At 36.7% G+C, this 21,585-nt stretch overlaps 1 protein-coding gene across 1 annotated transcript in view; it reads left to right on the top strand.

The window, feature by feature from the left end:
• Positions 1 to 21,585, top strand: part of MTHFD2L (methylenetetrahydrofolate dehydrogenase (NADP+ dependent) 2 like) — a 129,379-nt gene that overhangs the window by 2,529 nt on the left and 105,265 nt on the right. Inside the window, exons 2-3 of the mRNA XM_065877218.1 lie at positions 15,152 to 15,336; positions 15,956 to 16,078. Of these exons, the coding sequence (XP_065733290.1) occupies positions 15,152 to 15,336; positions 15,956 to 16,078 (308 nt within the window). The remainder of the gene's footprint in view (positions 1 to 15,151; positions 15,337 to 15,955; positions 16,079 to 21,585) is intronic.

The raw sequence follows: 21,585 nt of genomic DNA, 5'->3' as shown, positions 1-21,585 counted from the left end.
GCAGCTTATTGTTTCTTAAAATGAATTACCTAAACAGCCAAAAAGTTAGAAATAAAAAGTTCTTGGTGATTAAATTTTCCAATTTTGCCTCACTGTGTGAGGAGTTTACAAATCAAAATGTACTTGGGTTTTAAACATCGCATGAGTCCGGCCCTGTGTTTTTCAGTGTTTTGAGCTGGGCAGCAGTCTGTCCCTTTCGGAGGCAAGGTTAACAGACTTTGTACATTAATGCTGTGCTCAAATCAGATTTGCAGGTGTTCTACAGCGGGGACTTCCCTAAATGCTGCTTTATTGCCTGAACTCATTTTTAGTAACTAAATGGATATCCCAAGCATTTGTTCCATACTTATGCTATTGCTCAGTATTCCAAAAAAAATTAACTTGGCAGATTTCCCCTTTTTTCCCTGTCTATGATTCCTTTCAGCATTTGCAGAATTTTGTGTACTGACCTACAGCTGTTTTTGGAAGCCTCACCTTTTCTTCGTGTCTCACTGCCAATGGCTTTATCATTTTTGCAGCTAGGCCAGCATTTTAAAAGACTAAATTTTTGGAGCTAGTAAGAGATAAGCGGTTTATGTTATTTAAATAATAATGTCTTGTAGAGTGGATAGTTTAATAATTTTAAAAAGACAAATTTTATTTATAAGGCTGTTCATTTTTCTTCAGACTCTCTCCTCTAGTACTTACTCAGTTTCTCTCTCCGCTATATAATTATTTGGTTTAAAGATCCTTTTATCCTCATGTGAAGCTCGAAGGACCCAGACTCCAGTTAGGACCATTAGTAAAGCTGATTTTCTTTAGCATTATATCAACGAAGATAGAGTTAGTCCCAGTGACTAGCAAAGGCAGTTTCTCAAAGGCATATTTTATTTTACTGGCAAATATAGTGTGATTTTCCTATCTTAATGCCTTACCTATTCTAATGAAAATGAGATATGATAGTTTTTATTTCTAAGCAGTTCTTTTGTCATTTAAAATTTAGAACTAAAAGTTTCACCATTTAGTATCTTATTATTAGTTTTATGTCTGTGTCCCAGCTGTTCAGAGATAATGTGTTCTAACGTAATGTCTCCAAAATCAAGTTTTCTGATTAAAATGGATCAATAGATGAACAAAGGAGACTAATACTAATCTCAGATCTTGTTACTCAGTCATGGTTTTAGTAATAATTTAGCAGTTTCTTTAATGACCCATATCTTTGTTTTTCACATGTTTTGAAGTTATATTATCCTTTCATGTTAATACCCTGATGGGATGATAAAAATAGCAGGAAAGAAACCCACCAGATTATCTTCCATGGTTACATACTCTTAATGGAATTCAGTGGAGCTCAATGAAGATTTTTTTTTTTAATTAATTAATTTATTTATTTATGGCTGTGTTGGGTCTTCATTTCTGTGCAAGGACTTTCTCTAGTTGTGACAAGCGGAGGCCACTCTTCATCGCACGCGCAGGCTCAGTAATTGTGGCTCACGGGCCCAGCCGCTCCGCGGCACGTGGGATCCTCCCAGACCAGGGCTCGAACCCGTGTCCCCTGCACTGGCAGGCAGACCCTCAACCACTGTGCCACCAGGGAAGCCCAATGAAGATTTTTTAAAATAGTTTGGCTTAGGGGCGATTAAGTTGTGAAAGGATGCTTAAAGACATGGGAGCTTGGGTGAAATCTGAACTGTCAATGATTAATTTAGGATAAATTAATGATTAGTAATAAGTGAGTTTTACTATTAAGAAGTGCAATTTGGACCAGAAAAACCCCACCTAATTTGTGTATGGAATATAATCCAAACCTAAATTAGTGTCAAAGGAGAACCCAGGGTTGGATAGTATCCAAGAAGGCTTATCCAGCTCTTCCACTTGATATTACATCATATGCATTTTCTGTGTTGCCATTTTTTTTTTTTTTTTTTTTTTTTTTGCGGTACACGGGCCTCTCACTGTTGTGGCCTCTCCCGTTGCGGAGCACAGGCTCCGGACGTGCAGGCTCAGCGGCCATGGCTCACGGGCCCAGCCGCTCCGCGGCATGTGGGATCTTCCCGGACCGGGGCATGAACCTGTGTCCCCTGCATCGGCAGGCGGACCCCCAACCACTGCACCACCAGGGAAGCCCTAGCAGACCTCTTAAATGCTCAGCAGGACCAGATTTCTGCAGGGATATGGAATTTAGTTCCTGGGCTTGGAATGTGCTTTCTCTTACTCTCCCACCACCTATCTTTTCAGCTGACTAGTTCTGTTCATATTTCTGGTGTCTGCTTAAATATCACCTCCCCACAGGGGCCTTCCCCGACAGCTAAAGCTACTTGTTTTCCCTGTTGTTGTCTTGTAACACCCACTGCTTCTCCTATTTCTCACAGCTCATACAAACACAAATATATGACATACACACACACATGCATATATAATTAAATGTGTTTAAAATGGTTTCTCTTACTAAATGGAAAGCTCCGTGTGGTGAGAGATAGTACTGTCTATCGCCACCAGGGAAGCCCTTGCCATTGTTTTTGTTAACGTTTTATTGACTGCATCATATTAAGTCAAGTGGCCATTAACCTACCTAACCATCTTGCTGTTGTTTACTGTCTAGTCCTTGAAACATGAAATAATTTACTCTCAGATTCAGGTCATGTTCTTGTCAACATCATACCAGCCAGGTTTGTTCACTTAATGATCCGAACTCTACTTGGGTTTCTATAATTACTTTCATTAAAGAATGTGCCTAGAGCCAAGAGACTATTCAAAGATTCGTAATTCTAAAGTGAGGGCATATTATAGTTTAAAATATATGTTTCCTCTTCCCACTTCAGCTCTTTATCATTAACTCTGCAATGAATATCATCTTGCCTTTGAATAATCCAGTTGTATTGTTGAAAAATAAATTCTTATTAATATTTAAGGGAACATTAAATAACTTGTCCAAGATAACACAATAAATAAATGAAGACAGGATTTGAATCTGCATGATCTATCCAGTGCTTTACTCTACAAGCAATTTATAATTGTTGACATATCTCCCTCTTGCTTTTCCTCTTTCTGAAAGCTCTTATTAAATCCTGTAGAACTTTTGTGAATCAAGAAAACTGATTTTGCATATAAATCTTAAAAATTATCTAGTTAGATTTCCTTAATACAGGGTATCTCTTAGCCTGGGACTTAATGGATAGAATTTAGGGGATCCCTAAAGTTAGATGGGAGGTCACTGACTCTAATAAACTTAGCATTTTCTTCAGTGTTGAATGTTGGCCTTAAACCACAGTAATATTAGTAGTACTTATGATATTGCCAGTGAAAACATAGATATTTTAATAACATTTGATGCAGAGATCTCAAAACATCATATACACTCACCACTACTTTGATATTATGGTAGTAATTAGACTTGCCACTAGATCCTTGTATTTAACACTTAAAAAGAAAAGTGATAACAATATTTTAATAAAATTGGTTTCCTTGTAAACCTGTGTATTTTATGTTAAACATTTAAAAAAGATTGTTCTGAGAAGATGTACATCGGATTCAACAGACTGCCCAAGGGTTCTCATGGTACAAACTTTAGCATCTAAGATGTTTTCTGCAAAAATCATGGATGTTTAGGTTGCTGCTTATGTTCTAAGTTACAGGTTAGGGTCCTGAAAGAGTTAACTTACAAAATTGAATAACAGAATCACACATCATGAAAAACACTTGCTTTACTTTTTTTGACTTATAAAAGTATAATTTCTGATAAAATTACTTCACGGTGTAAGATAGTATCTAGGATGTGAAATGAAATGTTTTTAAAAGGCCATAAACTTAACATTTCTAAGTATTAATTTACTTTAAAAAAATTCACTTACTTCGAATAGCTCCCTAGTACTACTGACTGGTTGGTTTTATTCAATATGTAATTTTGCCCTGGTTCCCTTGAGTTTGTTTCATTTCTATTGTATAGTTAATATGAACTCAGAATCTTAAAATTATGTTCTAAGATACAAAGCAATTAAACTATGCTAAGGACTTGCAGAGATATTTGAATTGCTAATGACTGTATTTGGCTTTTTCATCTTTATAGATCATAAAACAGTTTATTGCATCTCTAATTAAAGTTGTGGTTGAAAATGAGATTGAAACGTAGATGCAGAAGCAAGATGTGAAGTATACAAATTAAATACACTGTTGATCTTGGGCAGATTTTTTTATTTTACTGTTTTGTGAAGGAGTATTTAGATACACAAGAGAAGTAGTGATTTTTTTCCTCCTGTTTACTACTTTGTTTTAGTTAAACTAAATTAACTTCATTTAATTCTAGGAATTATAAATTTAATTAATTCTTGGAACTGTAGATTCCAGTTGGATGGTTGCAGTTTATTTTCTGGAAAGTAAATAGGTAAATAAGCTCATAGAAACAACACTAAATGTTGATGGCTTTTTAGTCGCATATTACTTCTGATTCTCTGAATATGTCTCCATCTGTTACTTAACAGAAACTAGGAGAGCCATTTTTACAAATCAGCCAATCAACTCTTAGCCAACCATTCCCATTATGTAGATGAGGAAATTGCATGCCTTTGAAAGCAGTTACGAGACTTGTCCAACTTCATTATAGCTGCTAAGGGTGAACCAGGGCTGACACTCGGTACTACTGTCTTTGGGTGAGTAATTTGTACTGCATTTGCTGCTCTACGTCTAACTCTCCTCCCTAGCCCCTTCATTATGATTTATTCTTTCCTAATGAAGCCATATTTAGTGCTAGCCCAGAAATGGAGGGGAGAATAAAGCGCTGAAAGGGAGAGCTCCTTGTTCTGCCTTCTTTGGGGGTGACTTGCAACATTTCTGCCTTTGCAAGAGATGTCACCTGAGCAAGTAATGACAGGGTGCATTGTGTGAAAGATATCTAAGGAGTCAAATTGACTTCACTTTTGATGTGTATTAATGGCAATGTCAGTATATAATTTTTTGATGAAACCACATTTTTAAGAGTAGAAAAACCCCATTAAAGTAATGAAAATTACATATTTAGAATATTTATTGACTTATATTAGTCGACCTATAAGAGTTCTATTGAAAACTATTTTCAAAATTAACACTTAAAAATATAATTTATACCCTTATACATTAAAACAATTAAAATTTTTAATATTAATTTTATATTAACACATTTACATTTTTATGTTAATTATGTGACTGTTAACTTTTAACATATGACACATTCTTGGTACATATACATACAGTTGACCCTTGAACAATGCAGGGGTTCGGGATGCTGACCCTCCAGAGAGTTAAAAATCTTCACAGGTAGCCCTCTATTTGCAGTTCTGCCTTCTCAGTTTCAACCAACTGAGAATCGTGTTGTACTACGGTACCTAGTTAATAAGAAAAATCTATGTATAAGTGGACCCATACTGTTCAAACCCATGTTGTTCAAGGGCAACTGAACTTGAATCAGTTTCTTAGCCATATCTTCATTTAATGCCTTGATACTGATAATTTTCTGGAAAAAAACCCAAACTTATGCTTAATTTAAAAATTAAATTTGCTGTTTTCTTATAAGTTGCAAATTACTCCTTTCTTTAGACAGTAGTATTTTTAGTTTTAAAAATACTTTCTCTACAGATGCTAAAGCACCTGGTAAACTCAGAGCAAACTCTTCTAAATTGAACATAGTCTCAGTTGTAGTTTTTTTCATGAAGATGTTTCAGCCTAAATATTTTCACAAGTGCTATTTTCATGTCTCATTTCAAAGTACCTTTCTTTGACAAATATTTAAGATAAAAGTCATCAAATAAGTTGTATCTATTTATGATTTTTAAAATATTTTACCATATTTAGATGCAGTAAAATGATAGGTCTTCTCAATTATGTTCCATTACATTGCAAAATATAAATTTATTCAGTGAAAAATAGGAGAGTCATCAAAAGTTCTTCCCACAAATTGGGATATTTTAAATTGGGATTATAGATGTATTTGTTTACTAAGTCTGTCATAAAGTACCACAAACAAGATGGCTTTGTGAAGGAGGGGATACTCCCCTTTTTTTCCTCTTAGTTCTTTTAGCTGGCAATTAAAATGACATAAGCAGATTAACCAGAGAAAACCAAATTTATTAAGTACATAAGGGAATTCACATAAACATGAAGAATTCCAAAGATAGTAAGGCAAGATGAGGTATATATGTTATTCTGGACTAAGGAAAAGAAGGTTAGGGTCTGGGACTTAAAAGTAAGGTAATTCACAGGAAGATGAAAAGAGTTAATGTTCGGTGAACAAACGTTTGCTGGATCATCTAGAGACAGTGGGACTCAGAGAGGACTTTGATCAAAAATAGGCCTTGCTAGGTTCCTGCTTGTCTACCACACGTAGTTCATACTTTAGAATGGTTATCTGTTGTGATAGCTCCTTCCTGGAACGAGCCTTCTATCTTAAGTTCTTTTGGGCATTTAGGGGGAAGTTCAGAGGTTTCTTCTGGAGTGTATTAGGCCTTGGCTATTTTCAGCTGGAAATAATCTGCATGCCAGAGTGGCACAACTTGGGACAGCTTGCCCTGAACCCCATCAGTTTAATTAATTAATTAAATTTATTTTTTGGCTGCATTGGGTCTTCGTTGCTGTGTGCGGGCTTTCTCTGGTTGCTACAAGTGGGGGCTACTCTTCGTTGCGGTGCGTGGGCTTCTCATTGCAGTGGCTTCTCTTGTGGAGCACGGGCTCTAGGCGCTGTGGGCTCAGTAGTTGTGGCTCGCGACCCCATCAGTTTAAAGCAACAGAAACTTATCCTCACACCCGTGGAGGCTAGAAGTCTGAAATCAAGGAATCTGCAGAGCCATGCTCTCCTAGTGTCTTGTTGCTGGCAATCCTTGGTTTTCCGTCACTTATAGCTGCGTAACCCCAACTCTGCCTCTGTGGTCATATGGCCATCTTGCCTCTGTGTCTTCATGTGGAGTTCTGTCTTCTCTTCTTCTAAGGACAGCAGTCATTGGATTTATGGTCCATTCCGCTCCAGTATGACTTTATCTACATCATAATTACATCAGCAAATACCTTATTTCCAAATAAGGTCACAGCCACAGGTACCAGGAATTAGGATTTGAACATATCTTTTTGGGGACACAATTCAACCCACAACAATAGAACTTCAAAATTGCTTGTATATTGTTTGAGGCATCATTGTTTAATTAGCTCAGTACTTCCCTTGCTTTTGAAGGGGTACATTTCTGTTTGTAAGCTTTGGTTTCGGTATTTGCAATTCACTAAAAGTTTCAAATCTGAAGCCCCCCCACCGCCCGCCATGTCTTGGACTATTTTTTGAATATGTTAACAATTTCCAACAGAGTTTGAAAAAAATGCAACACTTTTAGGTCTTTTTGGCTCATTTACAAAATAGATTTTTAAACACTTATTTCTAAAATCTGATGTAGGCAATGAAGAGAGAGTACATTCAAGTTTTTGTATTCAATATAAACTTCACAATCGCTTTGTAATTTAGTTACAATAAGTGAGTTTATGTGTACAATATTTTTTAATTTATCAATTTATACTTTAGTTGGTAGATTATAGCTCGTTTGCATACAATTATGGATATCTTGCTCCATGACCAGTTTCAAGCACATATGCTTCATAGGTTTCTTTATATTGAAAGTAGCTGACCACCTATCAAGAATACTAGAGTGTGGGGCTTCCGTGGTGGCGCAATGGTTGAGAGTCTGCCTGCCGATGCAGGGGACGCGGGTTTGTGCCCCGGTCCGGGAGGATCCCGCATGCCGCGGGGCGGCTGGGCCTGTGGGCCATGGCCGCTCAGCCTGCACGTCCGGAGCCTGTGCTCCGTGACGGGAGAGGCCGCAATGGTGAGAGGCCCGCGTACCGCAAAAAAAAAAACAAAAAAGAATACTAGAGTGGGGATTCCTGCTTTGAGAATGATGGGGGCATAAATCAGTGGTTCTTAACTGAGGCTTGGCAGAACCACTTTTTAGATCTTTTTGTTAAACCCTGTGAGATTTTTAGATCTAGCCTGTAGAGAGCCTCAAAAAGTTCCTGGCAGTTCCTTAGCCAGTCTGTCTCATCAACTGTGAGTACTGTTGTGTTCTGTAAAAGAAATTTTGTCAGAGATGAAGGTTTTCTTAAGATTCAAAAGTACAAACTCTAGAGGCAAAGATGGTTTTCACATTAGAATTAAGAACTTTTCATCAAAAGTAACCATATAATAAGTGAAAACACAAGCCACATACAGGTGATACTTGATACATAGGTATACTTGATACAAGATTAGTGTTCAGAATGCATAAATAACTACTAAGAATTAGGTACAAGTTAATAATCCATTAGAAAAATGGTCAATGAAGAGGAACAGGCATCCCATAGAAGAGGAACTCCAAATGGCCAATAAACCTATAAGACATCCAACCTCTAGTAATTAGGGAAATGCATAGTAAAACCACAACAAAATGACATTTATCTAATTGGTTAATTTAAAAACTTTGACAATATCAAGGAAGTAGTGCAATAGAAATTCTTAAACACTACTGGTGGACTTATAAATTAGTGCAACCACTTTGGAAACAGGTTGGCATAAATTGAACACACATAAATGTATCTTATAGCAATTCCATCCCTGGGTGTAAACCTTAGAGAAATATTATAATGTTGCATGTTATTTTGTATTTATATCATATGTAAATGTGATATATATCATATATATCATATATATTATACATTATCATATATAGTATACATATGTATATTATTATATTACATTATATTATAAATGTATATTATTATATTCTTAATATTTATAGATATAAACATTAGGTTAAATGATAAAAGAAAGGAATGGAAAGGAAAGCAATGCAATTATAAACCCAAATTTCAGGATTGTGTTTAACTCTATGGGAGAAGATCAGATTTTGGTAGAGGAGGATTACAAAGACAATTTCAATGACAATGGTAATATCTTTCTTAAACTGAGTGGTAAGTTTATTAATTTTACTATTATTTTTTCTTTTCATGTGTTTTATAGATACTTTGCATCTACTCACTTTTAATATAATTCAAGATCTGTTTTGATAGCACTTTAAAATATTCTAAGATAGAAAGACAAATATCCAGAATACTAACCTATCTCACCATTTTATTTTATTTATATTTCTTTTTAATCTTTAGCCATATGCATGCACATTTTAAGTTACAGTTATGTACCTACAATTTTTCATTTAATTTCTTCACTTAATTTTATGCAATGAGCATTTTCACATATTGCTGTTTTTATAATTTTCAGTGGCTGCATAGTAACTCCAACAAATTATAATACAATAAACAGTTTAACTCCGATAATTCCACAAATATTTGATAAACACAATGTGCAAAATACTCTTAGGTATTAAGGATGTCATCGTAAATATAAGCTTCCTGTCCTACACAGCTTAGAGTATAGTCGGGGAGACAGTAATTTTAACAAGGCCTTAAGATACTACATGAGGGTAAAAGCTGGGTGCTGTGGGCACTCATATAAGAGGCAGATCCCCAGGTTGAAGTGGTCAGAGAACATTTCCCAGAGTCCTTTCCAAGCTGAGACTTGAGGACTGTGTGGGAGTGAAGGAGGAACAGATTTGGTAGGGATGTTAGAGAAGTGAGAAGGAGGATGAAGAGTGTTTCAGATCGAGGGAATAGTGTATGTGAAGACCCAGAAGTGAGAACCAGAAGTGAGCACAGGTGATAAATTTAAATGTAGCTATGTGTAGTGTGGGACTTGGTGAGCACAGGGAAGCTAAAGAAAGCTCATGCAGGGGCGTGTAAGCTACAGGATGTTTGGATTTGAGTTAAAACTTCCTTTCCTTAGTTTTTCATGTCAAAAATTTGGGAGTCATATTTGATTTCTTTTTCTCACACCCTATACCCAATCTCAGTAAATTCCAGTGGCTCCACCCTCCATATAGATTCAGAATCAGACTACTTAGCATCTCCACTGCTACCCCCCTTGCCCAAGCCACCCTCATCTCTTGCCTGGGATACCACACTAGCCTCTTAACTGGTGTCCCCACTTGCCCCTTCCTCCCATAGTCTCTCCTCCACATTTTAACCAGTTATCACTGAATAATGAAAATCAGGTCATGAAAATCAGGTCAAAATTTCTAAATGGCTTTCTTTCTCGTAATAAAAGCCAACGTCCTTCTGAATGCCTGTAGGACCCTATGTGATCTGATGTCACACTACTTCTCTGACTTTATGTCCTGTTCTGGTCCATTTGTTCTTTCTACTGTAGCCACTGGCCTTTCTATTCATCAAACATACCAGGCACATTCTTGCCTAACGTTCTTTGTACTTGCGGTGTATTTTCCTTAGCCTAAATTCTTTTCTCCAGATAACCACATAAGATATTCCTTCATTTCCTTCATTTCTGCTCAGATGTTACTCGATTAATCAGAGAAGTGACACCTTAACCAACCTATGTAAAATGGTAACTCTGGCCTCCAGATGTGCCTTTTTTTTTTTTTCCATGTTTCACACATGATATGTTAAATATAGAATACTGCCTGGCACATAAATGGTTTTCAATATGTATTTATTAAATTAATAAAAACTGGACATGTAGTGCAGTCTTAACAAGGGAACTGATATGATTCCATTTGGAAAATCACTCTGGCTGCAGTGTGGAAGATGGACTGGCAGAGATGGAGACTTGAGCCAGGCTGAATTCTTAGGAGTTGTGTGCTTCTGGGGCTGAACATTTGAGTGGTTGCTGATACGTAACATTTTTCAACAATACGCATGTTGAAAGAAACCTCATTTCTTTATTCACTGAAGTCTATATGAGCTATTAATGTGTGTGTTTACCATTTCTTCCAGCATATGGACTGATACAGGCATTCTCCCATTGGGCCTCCACTAAGTCCGGGTTGCTTCATTTATCCTTATATTGTGTCTCCCATAGAGCCGGGCTTGCTGAGGCTCTGCAGTGACTGAGGGAATCAGTGGGATGGGCCAGCTGCTGCTGAAAATGCTTTAAGTCCCTATTCATAATTGGGTGGCAGTCTTTTGGGTGTTTACCCATAAATACCAACTAGGCCAGGCCATGTCAGCTATAATTAGCAAGCTGAATTAGCACATCAGTACTATAATGTAAAGTAAGCCCTGTCACCTCAGACCCCAACAAAAAATGTGCAGTCAGGTTTAATCTGTAGGTACATTGTCTTTTTGGAAGTCAGGAATCAGTTTATGCCATTGTCATCTGACATTCTCAGGGTCACACAGCTTGTAGTGTCTAGGCCATAATAATCCTGGATTATGTTCAGTTGTTGCCAGTTTCACACTAACCTATGACTAAATCATTGTGTTTAACAGAGAATCAGCTAATAAAACATGTAAGCAGCTGCATTGCTATTCATATGCTATAGAATGCAACATGGAGCTCAGATGGTTTTATATTTTAAAATACAAATGTATGTTCTTTACTATAAGAGTGACTTCTAGTCTATTAGCAGATAAACTTGCTTCTGTAGCAGAGTATTTTACCTATCTGAATATTGCTGACACAATTTAATTTTTGGAAAGTTTTTTTTTTTTACTACCTGAAATTGTTTGCCATATCTGCAGCCCTTAGTACTTGTTAACATAGGAGGTCCTTGTTTTCTTAGTATTAAAAGTCCACTTAAATGAATCAATAACAAATGAGCAACAGGAATTCAAAGTAGATAGTGAAAACAGTTCATTATTTAATCCTGAAAAATAAAATTTAAGCTCAAAAGTGAATGTATTTTATCTTAACTTGATTTAGTCTAATAATTATGTACTAATTATTAGAATGTACAAAGACACAAATTACAAAAGCTCACTCAAGAAATGCCAGGTAACCTGAAGAGCCCTCTTTGTATTAAAAAAATTAAATTTGGAGTTTTAAACCTCACCACAAAGAAAGCTCCAGGACCAGATGGCTTCACAAGTGAATTCTACAAACATTTAAGGAAGAAGTAATACTGATTCTATACAAACTCTTCTGGAAATGTGAAGAGGATGGAATACTTCCTAAGTCATTCTATGAGGGCAGTAACCATATACCAAAACCATACAAAGACAGTACAAGGAAAGAAAACTACAAATATCTGCCATGTATATAGCTGCAAAATTTTTTTAAAAATTGATGAAATCCACAATATCTGGAAAGGATATGTGGGAGGTTTATCCCAGGAATGCAAGGTTGGTTTAACATTTGAAAATTAACGTTATTTACCATATTAAGAGTCTAAAACCAAAAAAACCATTTGATCATATGATCATCTCAATTGACACAGAAAAAGTATTCAGCAGTATCCTGATATAAAGTCTCTTCAAACTAAGATAGAACTAAGCCATAAAACTAAATGCATAACCTAAACCCATAAAACTTCTAGAAGGAAACATGGGAGAAAACCTTTGTTACGTTGAGTTAAGCAAGTATTTCTTACGCACAATACCACAAGCATGATCCATAAATGGAAAATTGATTAAAATACATCAAAATTGAGAACTTATCATACAAAAACACAGTTAAGAGAATGAAAAGGTAAAGCATAGACTTGGAGAAAGTATTTCAAATTATATATCTGATAAAGGACTTGAATCTAGGATATATGAAGAACTCTCAAAACTCAATAAGGAAATGACCTTTTAAACAAAGGGCAAAAAATTAAATTACACAATTCACCAAAGAAGATAGGCATATGAAAAAAATATGCACATAAAAAAAAATGCTCAACATCATCATTCATTAGGGGAATGCAAATTAAAAGCACAGTCAGATACTATCATATATCCACTAGAATATCTAAAATTTAAAAGACCGACCATATCAAGGGATAGCAAGTATGTGGAACAACTGGAACTCACATATACTTCTTGCAGAAATGTAGAATGGTACAACCAGTTTGGAAAGCGGATTGACAGTTTCTTACACATTTAAACATATACCATATGATCCAGCCATTCTAGTCCTAGATATTTGCTCGAGACATGAAAGTATATGTGCATACAGTCACTTGTACATGAATGATTGTAGCAGCTTTATTTGTCATGACTAAAAACTGGAAACAACACACGTATATCTGTCAATAATTAAATGGATATACACAATTTGATATATCCTTACAATGGAAAACTTCTCAGCAATAAAAGGAGATGCACTATTGATACATACAACAGCATGAATGAATTTTAATTATGCTAAGTGAAAGTAGCTAGATGAGAAGGAGCATGTAGTGCGTGATTCCATTTTTATAAAACTCGTGATAATACCAACTAATATATAGTGACAGGAAGCAGACCAGTGTTGTCTGGAGGCATGGCAGGGACAGATAGAATGGTGAGATTGCAAAGGGTTACCAGGAAACTTCTGAGGGGGATGGATGTTTTCATTTTCTTGATTGTGGTGATGGTTTCTCAGATATACACATACACTAAAACGTCAAACTTTTCGCTTTAAATATATGCAGTTTATTGTATATCAATTATACTGTAATAAAACTATTACAAAATTAAGACAGCGGAGCAAGATTGATACACTGCATTTACCATGACCTTCCATGTCTTGAAAGTGGAAAGTAGACAAAATTAGAATCAAAAGTAGAGTTTACTTATAATTATATTATCTAACCAATGTGTATTTGCTCAGTTAATTGTTTACCCATGGTTATGATTATTATTGAAATATACTTTTGTGTTGAACTGAAGAAGTGGTTTTCAAACACGATCATGCACAGGAATACCTGTGGGGACCCGTTAGATGTGCAGATTCCCAGGCTCTCTCCCCTCTCCCAGGGATTCCAAATCATGGGTGTGGTCTTGGGGTCTAGGAATATGCAAGTTCAGTAAGGTTCCCAGGCAATTTTGACGTATGTATCCATAGACCATATTTCAGAATCTTAGCAGAACATTGTTTACATCAGAATTGTTTGAATCTGGATGAACTCTGTGGACCACTGGTGCCAGGTTGATATGGAATATTCTTGATCTGGTCTATGTAAGTGTACATCAACCTATTAGAGAGGGGGGTTGACTTATTTGGAAGGGGCAGCAAGTTTGCATTTTGTTTGTGCTGGCTGATATTCATGATAACTGCTCTCACTAGAACATAGAAAATGTACAGGTGCTTGAAAAAATTAAGTTGCTATAAGGTTTTTCTTTCCTCCTTTTCTTCTCCTTCACAATATTCATTGACCTGCTTTTGATATTTTGTGTAATATTCATGTGCTATAGATCATGCTTTCACCAGGCCTTTCAATAGTGAAAGGACAGGGGCCCCAGGAAGAAGGAACCATCTTTTACTTTATCAGGTACCTTTAAAAACTAAACATGCAGTAGGAGCAACATTAATTCACCACTTTTAAGTTTGAGATCATGGAGAGCAGGAAAACCTTCCCATAAGGCATTTTTTGTGCCTTTCCAGAGATAGATTTATGTCATCTATCAAAGTATAGTACTTCTTACCTGCTTAAGCACTTAAAAACTGCCAGGAAGTAATGTTTTGTGCAGTTTTTCTATTAGAAATGATGCCATGGTGTGGGTGTTTGGGTAGGGGGGCAACTGAGCCTTACTTACTGGCCTGGTCCCCACAGTAATCAATGACAAGCATGGCAAGACTGGCAGCTGTCATCACAGTTGTCCTTGTCCTGGAGCTGAGGGATAAAATGTTTCCTTTAGTAAGTGAGAAGAGTTGTGTAGTACGGAGCTCATGACTTCAGGGTCTTGTACAGGATATTCTATTAAGAGTGAACTGGCTTTGCCTTTGGGTCAAAAGGCTATGGGGCCACGTATATACACCATGGCCTGGAGCTTTGAAGATGGGTGCTAGTTTTAACTAGACTGTGCTGATCTGTCTCTTCTGAAAAAAATAGCAGAGCTTTTAATACAGCCAATATTATAGAGCCAATATTCTAGAACTTTAGTATGTGGTTTGATAATTGAAATATATATATGTAAAAGTTATGTATACTATAGAGTGTAATGCAGAACTAAAAAGCAGAGTTGGACTCCTTTAAAAAATTATAAATATATTTTTGAACCTGAAGAATGAGTGTCAAATATACCTGAAAGAAATCAAATCTTGGTTGCTCACTTGGGGAATCATAAATGTTTTGTTCACTCCTGTACTTTAAATTTATGTGGTTGAATATTCCTTATTGCCTTTTTAGTACTACGTTTATTCCTTTGTTTTCCACAGACATGACGCAATTATTATCTCAGGAACTGAAATGGCCAAACAAATCCAGAAAGAAATACAGCGAGGTGTGGAATCTTGGATTTCTCTTGGGAATAGAAGACCTCACCTCAGTATCATTTTAGTGGGTGATAACCCAGCAAGCCACACATACGTCAGGAAGAAGATCAAAGCTGCTGCTGCCGTAGGTGGGGACATGTTTTAGTTGTACTTGTTAATAGATAATGTTTTCTGGTTTTACTTCAAAGTGTGATAATTATGAATGATAATTGTCAACTAAGTGCTATTTGAATGACATGTATTATTATTATTATTTATTATAGATTTAGTTACCGAAGTTTATATTCATTTCTTACTTTTTCTTCAAATTTCTTATTGAATCAATTCAATGTGATTTCAGATCTTATGGTGAGATGTGAGAGCAACATGTTAACATTTAAAGGGCCTGTTTTTTTGCTTTAATCACGTGATAAACCTGGCTAGTTCACTCAGCCGAACTTGGCCTAATAGTGGTGGTGGTGGTATTGGTATTCTTACTCTCTTCAAATCCACTAACAGTAGCTTATCACAGATGAGCATGATTTGCTGAATGGGTTACTGGGCCAAAGAATGCATGTGAATCACGAGAAAGCATCTGTACTATTTGAAAATTCCCTCCTGATGGTGCTTAGAACATCATTTTTGTAGAAGGGCCTTTTCTTCCAGTGGGATAGGAGCAGAGGGAACCGATCACACATTGTGTAAGACACCATCAATGAAAAAACACATCTTTGTTAAAGTGACTTTCTGTACTTGTTTTTCTTCCAGGTATCTGTAGTGAGATCATTCTAAAACCTAAGGATGTTTCTCAGGAAGAACTTTTGGATATAACCAATCAATTGAACATGGACCCAAGAGTCAGTGGTATATTAGTTCAGTTGCCACTGCCAGGTACATAATGCTCTTCTATATGCCCGGTTTGGTTAGGAGCAATCTTTTCAACATTATATCATGACACTGCAAATAATTTATAAAATATGTTCAGAAGGGGATAGCTATTATATTAGCATGCAGTAGGTGGCAATTTCTGAATGACGTTTACAGTGACTGAAAACTGTGAAAGAAAAATTTAGGCTTTGGCAATACATCCAGTTCTTGTTTTGCACAATAGTGTAAAACCATGAAAATGACTAAGTTGAAACTGGACAAAGCAAATCAATAAGAGAATAACAATTGTTCTGTGACCTTTAAAATGTTTTCTCAAAACACTAAAAACTCTCTTACTGTGGTTTATAAATATATAAGGAAATGAAAAATAGTAAAATTAATATTTATTCAGTACACTGTAATTTAAAACATTAGAAACATTGAGAATTAAAGTATTACTTCATTGCCAAAATCTTGTCAAGAGGAGTTTGAACAGTTACTTGCCTTCTTCTCATCATACGACTTATTATATGGAGCAGGCATCTTTTCTATGCCTTGGTGAATTGAACTGTCAAATTCTTTTTAAGTTTGGATCAACTTCCATTTTGTCCTTTGTCCTTTCAGTCATGAGATATCTCTGAGAGTTTCTTTAATGTGAAGTTTTGTTCTGGTGTCACTTCCTCTGGGGCGTTGTCATCCTTTTTGTCACAATCATGTTCCTCATTTATTTTGATCAGTTTGCCTTCACGAAGTTCTTATGGCTGCATAGCTACATTGCTCCAAAGGGCACGGTGTCAACATTCCAGGGTCATCCCCTATTTCTCGTACAACCCATTTACATTCAGTTAGAATCCTGTTGAAGCGACTTTATCTTGTTTTTTACATTCATGGCTCTTACCTTCTTGCTGGCCTAGGTCTCTTCTATCCTTGCTTTGCTGTCACCATCTTCAGGTCTTCTATTCACATCCAATTTCATTTCCAGCATCATCACGTTTTATTTCTTTGTTGCACTTTCATCTTTATGGGCTAATAGCCTCTTTTGATGACTCACTTTTGTGAAATGTCAAGCGAGTTTATCACTGGAACACAAGGAAGCAACATGATTTGCTGTCTGCGTTTGAACTGAATAACAGATGTGCAGTGACCAAGCACTGACAGACTTTGAAAGAAGTGACATGTTAGTCACTGATCATGATGCTCATCTGTTATTTACATAGTGATTTTTGGACCAAAGAGCTAGCAGCTCTTATATAATTAGTCACAGTTAATATGCCATGATAACTGAAATTTGAACTGTGTTGTTGGAAGGCTGCTGTTATTTGACTAAATTGTGGCTCTGAAATTTGTACATATTTCAATGAGCAAGGCAAGGACTGCCTGAATATTATAGATTACAGTAGTTTTGTGCAGTTTTGAGTTCTTCTGTAAGTTCTGACTTGCTGAAAGTAAAGCTGTATGATGTTATCACCTGGGATCTTTGTATGGTATTAATTTTTAATTTATCCAATGATATAACTTAATATCTTAGTATATGTTATAACATTTATGGTATTTAAATTACACCCAAAATTCACATTTCTAATTCTTTTCCTCCAATATGGCTGCATTTAAAAAAATCAGAATGTTGGAAAGGATGTTAGAAGTTATCAGGGTTCCCCTCAAAATGCTTCTGACAGATAATACTATAGATTCATCATGTTAAAATTAGCATAGTGATTTATCCCGTACTTTTATAACTACAAAATGAATTCAACACATATAGCATACTCATTTGATATCATAGGAAATTAAGGTCTAGAAAATATCAGGGGTATATTAACATCACAAATCTGTTTTTTTTGTTTGTTTGTTTGTTTTTTGCCGTACGCGGGTCTCTCACTGTTGTGGCCTCTCCCGTTGCGGAGCACAGGCTCCAGACGCGCAGGCTCAGCGGCTGTGGCCCACGGGGCCAGCCACTCCGCGGCATGTGGGATCTTCCCGGACCGGGGCATGAACCCGTGTCCCCTGCATCAGCAGGCGGACTCTCAACCACTGCGCCACCAGGGAAGCCCTGTCCAAAATTTTTGACATTGGGTTTAAACCCAGTTGTTTGGCTCATGCAAAGCAAGAATCTTTTTTTTTTTTGTACTGTGTTTGCCAAGCAATCTTCTTGTGGTGTGCAGTTTTTAAATTTCCCCCACTTATATTTGTATTACATTCAAATCGTTATAGAAAACATATCACATTTCCAAATATCTAGTTTGTCTTCAAAAATTAAATTCATGTCTGTAGAAATTTTACCCCTTTATGGGCAATATTCCTTTTTGTTAAATTTATTAGCAGTTTGCCACTAGATGGCACTAGTGATCTGTCTGTACGAAAATAAATTGAGTCCTGTGTTCATTTTAGAAGGTGAGAAGCCTAGAGCTAAAGGAATGATAACAAATATTTGGATGCTTTGAGAGAGGGCAATTTTCTATCTAGCTGAAAAGAAAAGCCAATAATATACAAAATAACAGTGACTAAAATGTGTTACGTTAAGCATGTATTATGTCTTAGGCACTTCACATTAGTTGATTCGTTGGATCCTCACAGTAACCCAATGGTGGTGGAGCTATTATGATGTACATTTTACTGATGATGGATTTAAAGTACAGAGAGGTTAGGTAACTTCCTCTAAGATCACAGAGCTGGTAATTGAGCTGGGATGTGAATCCAGGCAGACTGGTCCCTCATGCCATTACTGTTATGTTACCACCCCCACCAGCATGCCGTGTTAGCTAGTGGGTAATGTGTGCTTACTAGGTGACAGGTATTCTTTTATATGGATGATTTTATTTAGTCCTCAAAACAGCCTTATGAGTAAGAATTACCTTCTTCATTTTATAGATCAGGAGACTCTATTTTACTTAACCTACATTATACTGGGACATATAGTTTGTTGGTTACTAGAAAAAGTTGGATAAAGTAGGAAATCATAAAACAATGCATTTTACCTTAAACATTGTATTATGACATAAAGTATTTATATATTAATTCATCAATCTTTTGATGTAGGTTGTTGGGGAGGAAAGTTTCCTCTTCCCTTCTAGGTTCTTCTGGCTGGTGACCTGAGATAGATTCACAGGAGAAAAACAAACAAAAGTTTAATAACATGTGTACTTGGGAGAGACCCAGGAAAACTGAGTAACTCGCCAAAATGGCTGAAGCTTTCACCTTAAATACGATCTTCAGCTAAAGACAAAAGATTCAGCTAAAGACAAAAGAACATGTTGGGCGTAGTGGTTTGGGACTTCAAAGGGGAGGAAAGCAATTCACCTGGAGATGCAAAAGCAGATGTTTGCTGGGCCATGCAGGGGCATTGGGACACAGAGTGGACTTTGATGTCTAGGCGCTGCTGAGTTTCCCCCAACACAACTAGTCCATTTTCTTTGCAGATATTTCTGGAGATACCTCTATTCTAGGAATAGGTCCTGTATCTAAATTCTTTAGGCAGCTAATGGGGAGGTAAAAACACAGATTTACTTAGTCTTCTGTTTCTTAAAAATAATCAGCCTAAAATAATCCTCATGCCAAAGAGACATTTTGGGGTGGCAAATTGTGCTTCCCTACAAGATCCGAGTCTCTATGGAACCAACTGTTTGGAATTTTGTGTTATCTTCTGGCATTAATAATACCTATGAATCACTGCCTATAATTTTCAGTTTGAGATAAAACTAAGTGAAAATTCATCTATATATATATTTTTAAATTTTATTTCTATTTATTTTTGGCTGCATTGGGTCTTCACTGCTGAGCGCAGGCTTTCTCTAATTGCAGCGAGCAGGGGCTACTCTTTGTTGCAGTGTGCAGACTTCTCATTGCAGTGGCTTCTCTTGTTGGCGGAGCAAGGGCTCTAGGTGCGTGGGCTTCAGTAGTTGTGGCTCATGGGCGTAGTTGCTCCGCGGCATGTGGGATCTTCCCGGACCAGGGCTTGAACCCGTGTCCCCTGCATTGACAGGGGGATTCTTAACCACTGCACCACCAAGGAAGCCCCCCATCTATATTTTTAAAGTGTTTCCCAGTGTTCATGGTTGTCTTGTCCTTATCTAAGTCATTATTAATTCTTTTTAATTCTCGAGTCTTTTGAGAACATTCAACCTAGTATTCATAGACATAACAACTGTTTGTTTGTACTGTTTTAATTAAATCACATAATTTACTGGAACTGGCAAAAACAGGTTGAGAAATACACACACTTGTCTCTTGATTATCATGAAACTCTACTGGTAGGTGCAGGAGTAGTTTATTAATGACATTCTGATACTCTTTCAACAAGCCCTGGGCATCAACCTGCATGCTTTAAGAAGACGTGGAGATCATTAGTCATTCTGATAGGTTGTGTTGGGGAAGGGCAGATTTCCCCTCTATCTCTCTTGAGTTCTGTGGCTGGACTACTACACAAGACAGATTAACAGGAGAAAAAGAAACAAACTTTAACTTATGCACATGGAGGTCCCACAGTCATGGGACCTAGGAAGTGGCCAAAGCAGGCAGCTTTTATACTTTTTAGACAAACAAACAATAAATTTGTGAGGAATTCACAGGACAAAGAAAATTAGGCTTTGGGTGCTTAATTAGTGAAGAATCTAAGCAGAGTTTGAGTTTGGGATGGTAAACTAAAGGAGTAACAAGTTTTGTTTATATAAGTTTCTCGCCCCAAATTCCCTACCTCTGGAAATCAGGGTGTCCTACCTTCAGATGCAAGGAGTGCACCTTTCATGAGAGATTTATTTCCTACTTTCAAGGAGACAGAGCGGAAGGTCAGAGTGTCCCTCTTAGAATGGCTCTTTCTTAAGTAACCAATTCAAAATAATTAATATGCCATTGAAGCGTATTTTGGCATGGCCTGCCCTGAGCCCCAACAGTTGGCTATGTGCAAGTGGATTGAAATAACCTCTCTCCGGTGCATGTCTTATAAGATTTTCATAATGAACCAATGAAACAATGAGCAAATGAACAAATGAAATGATTCTAGTCAATTACATCTCCAATTTTCCATCATTTTGTTAATAATCTGGATTCCAAGTTATTTCATGATTCGAAGTCGGAAATTATTTTTCACAGTTAGGGTACTATGTTGAGCAAAAGAAATTCCAAATTAGAATTATAATTCTGGTGTTGGAATACAAGCTTGCATAAGGATTAAACAGAATGCGCAAGCAGTTTTCATGCATCTCATTTGGGTAAGAAAGCAAAGAAATGAGAGAGAATTCTGTCCTATTCGATGGTAATGAATCTATCACAGGCTTAAGCCCATGCTTTTGTTCAGGAGCTGTGTGACTTTGGTCCGGATTGAAAGTACTCAGGATATAATTGTGTGTCCACAGTCACATGGTCTGGCTGTTTGTCCTGTAGCTGGTCCTACATCTAGGGAGAGATGAAACAATCATATGTGGATGCTTCCCTACTCCTTTCCTAACTGTGCATAGATTCTATCAGTATCAATAAGTGATCATTTTGTCAAGGCCAGAATGATGTCTGCTATTCGTGTTGTATATACTTTTCTCCTA

The sequence above is a fragment of the Phocoena phocoena genome, chromosome 5 (genome assembly GCF_963924675.1).
Source record: "Phocoena phocoena chromosome 5, mPhoPho1.1, whole genome shotgun sequence".
NCBI classification, from domain to species: domain Eukaryota; kingdom Metazoa; phylum Chordata; class Mammalia; order Artiodactyla; family Phocoenidae; genus Phocoena; species Phocoena phocoena.
Note: the sequence above shows the minus strand (reverse complement) of the source record. Positions and strands in the feature narration are given on the sequence as shown.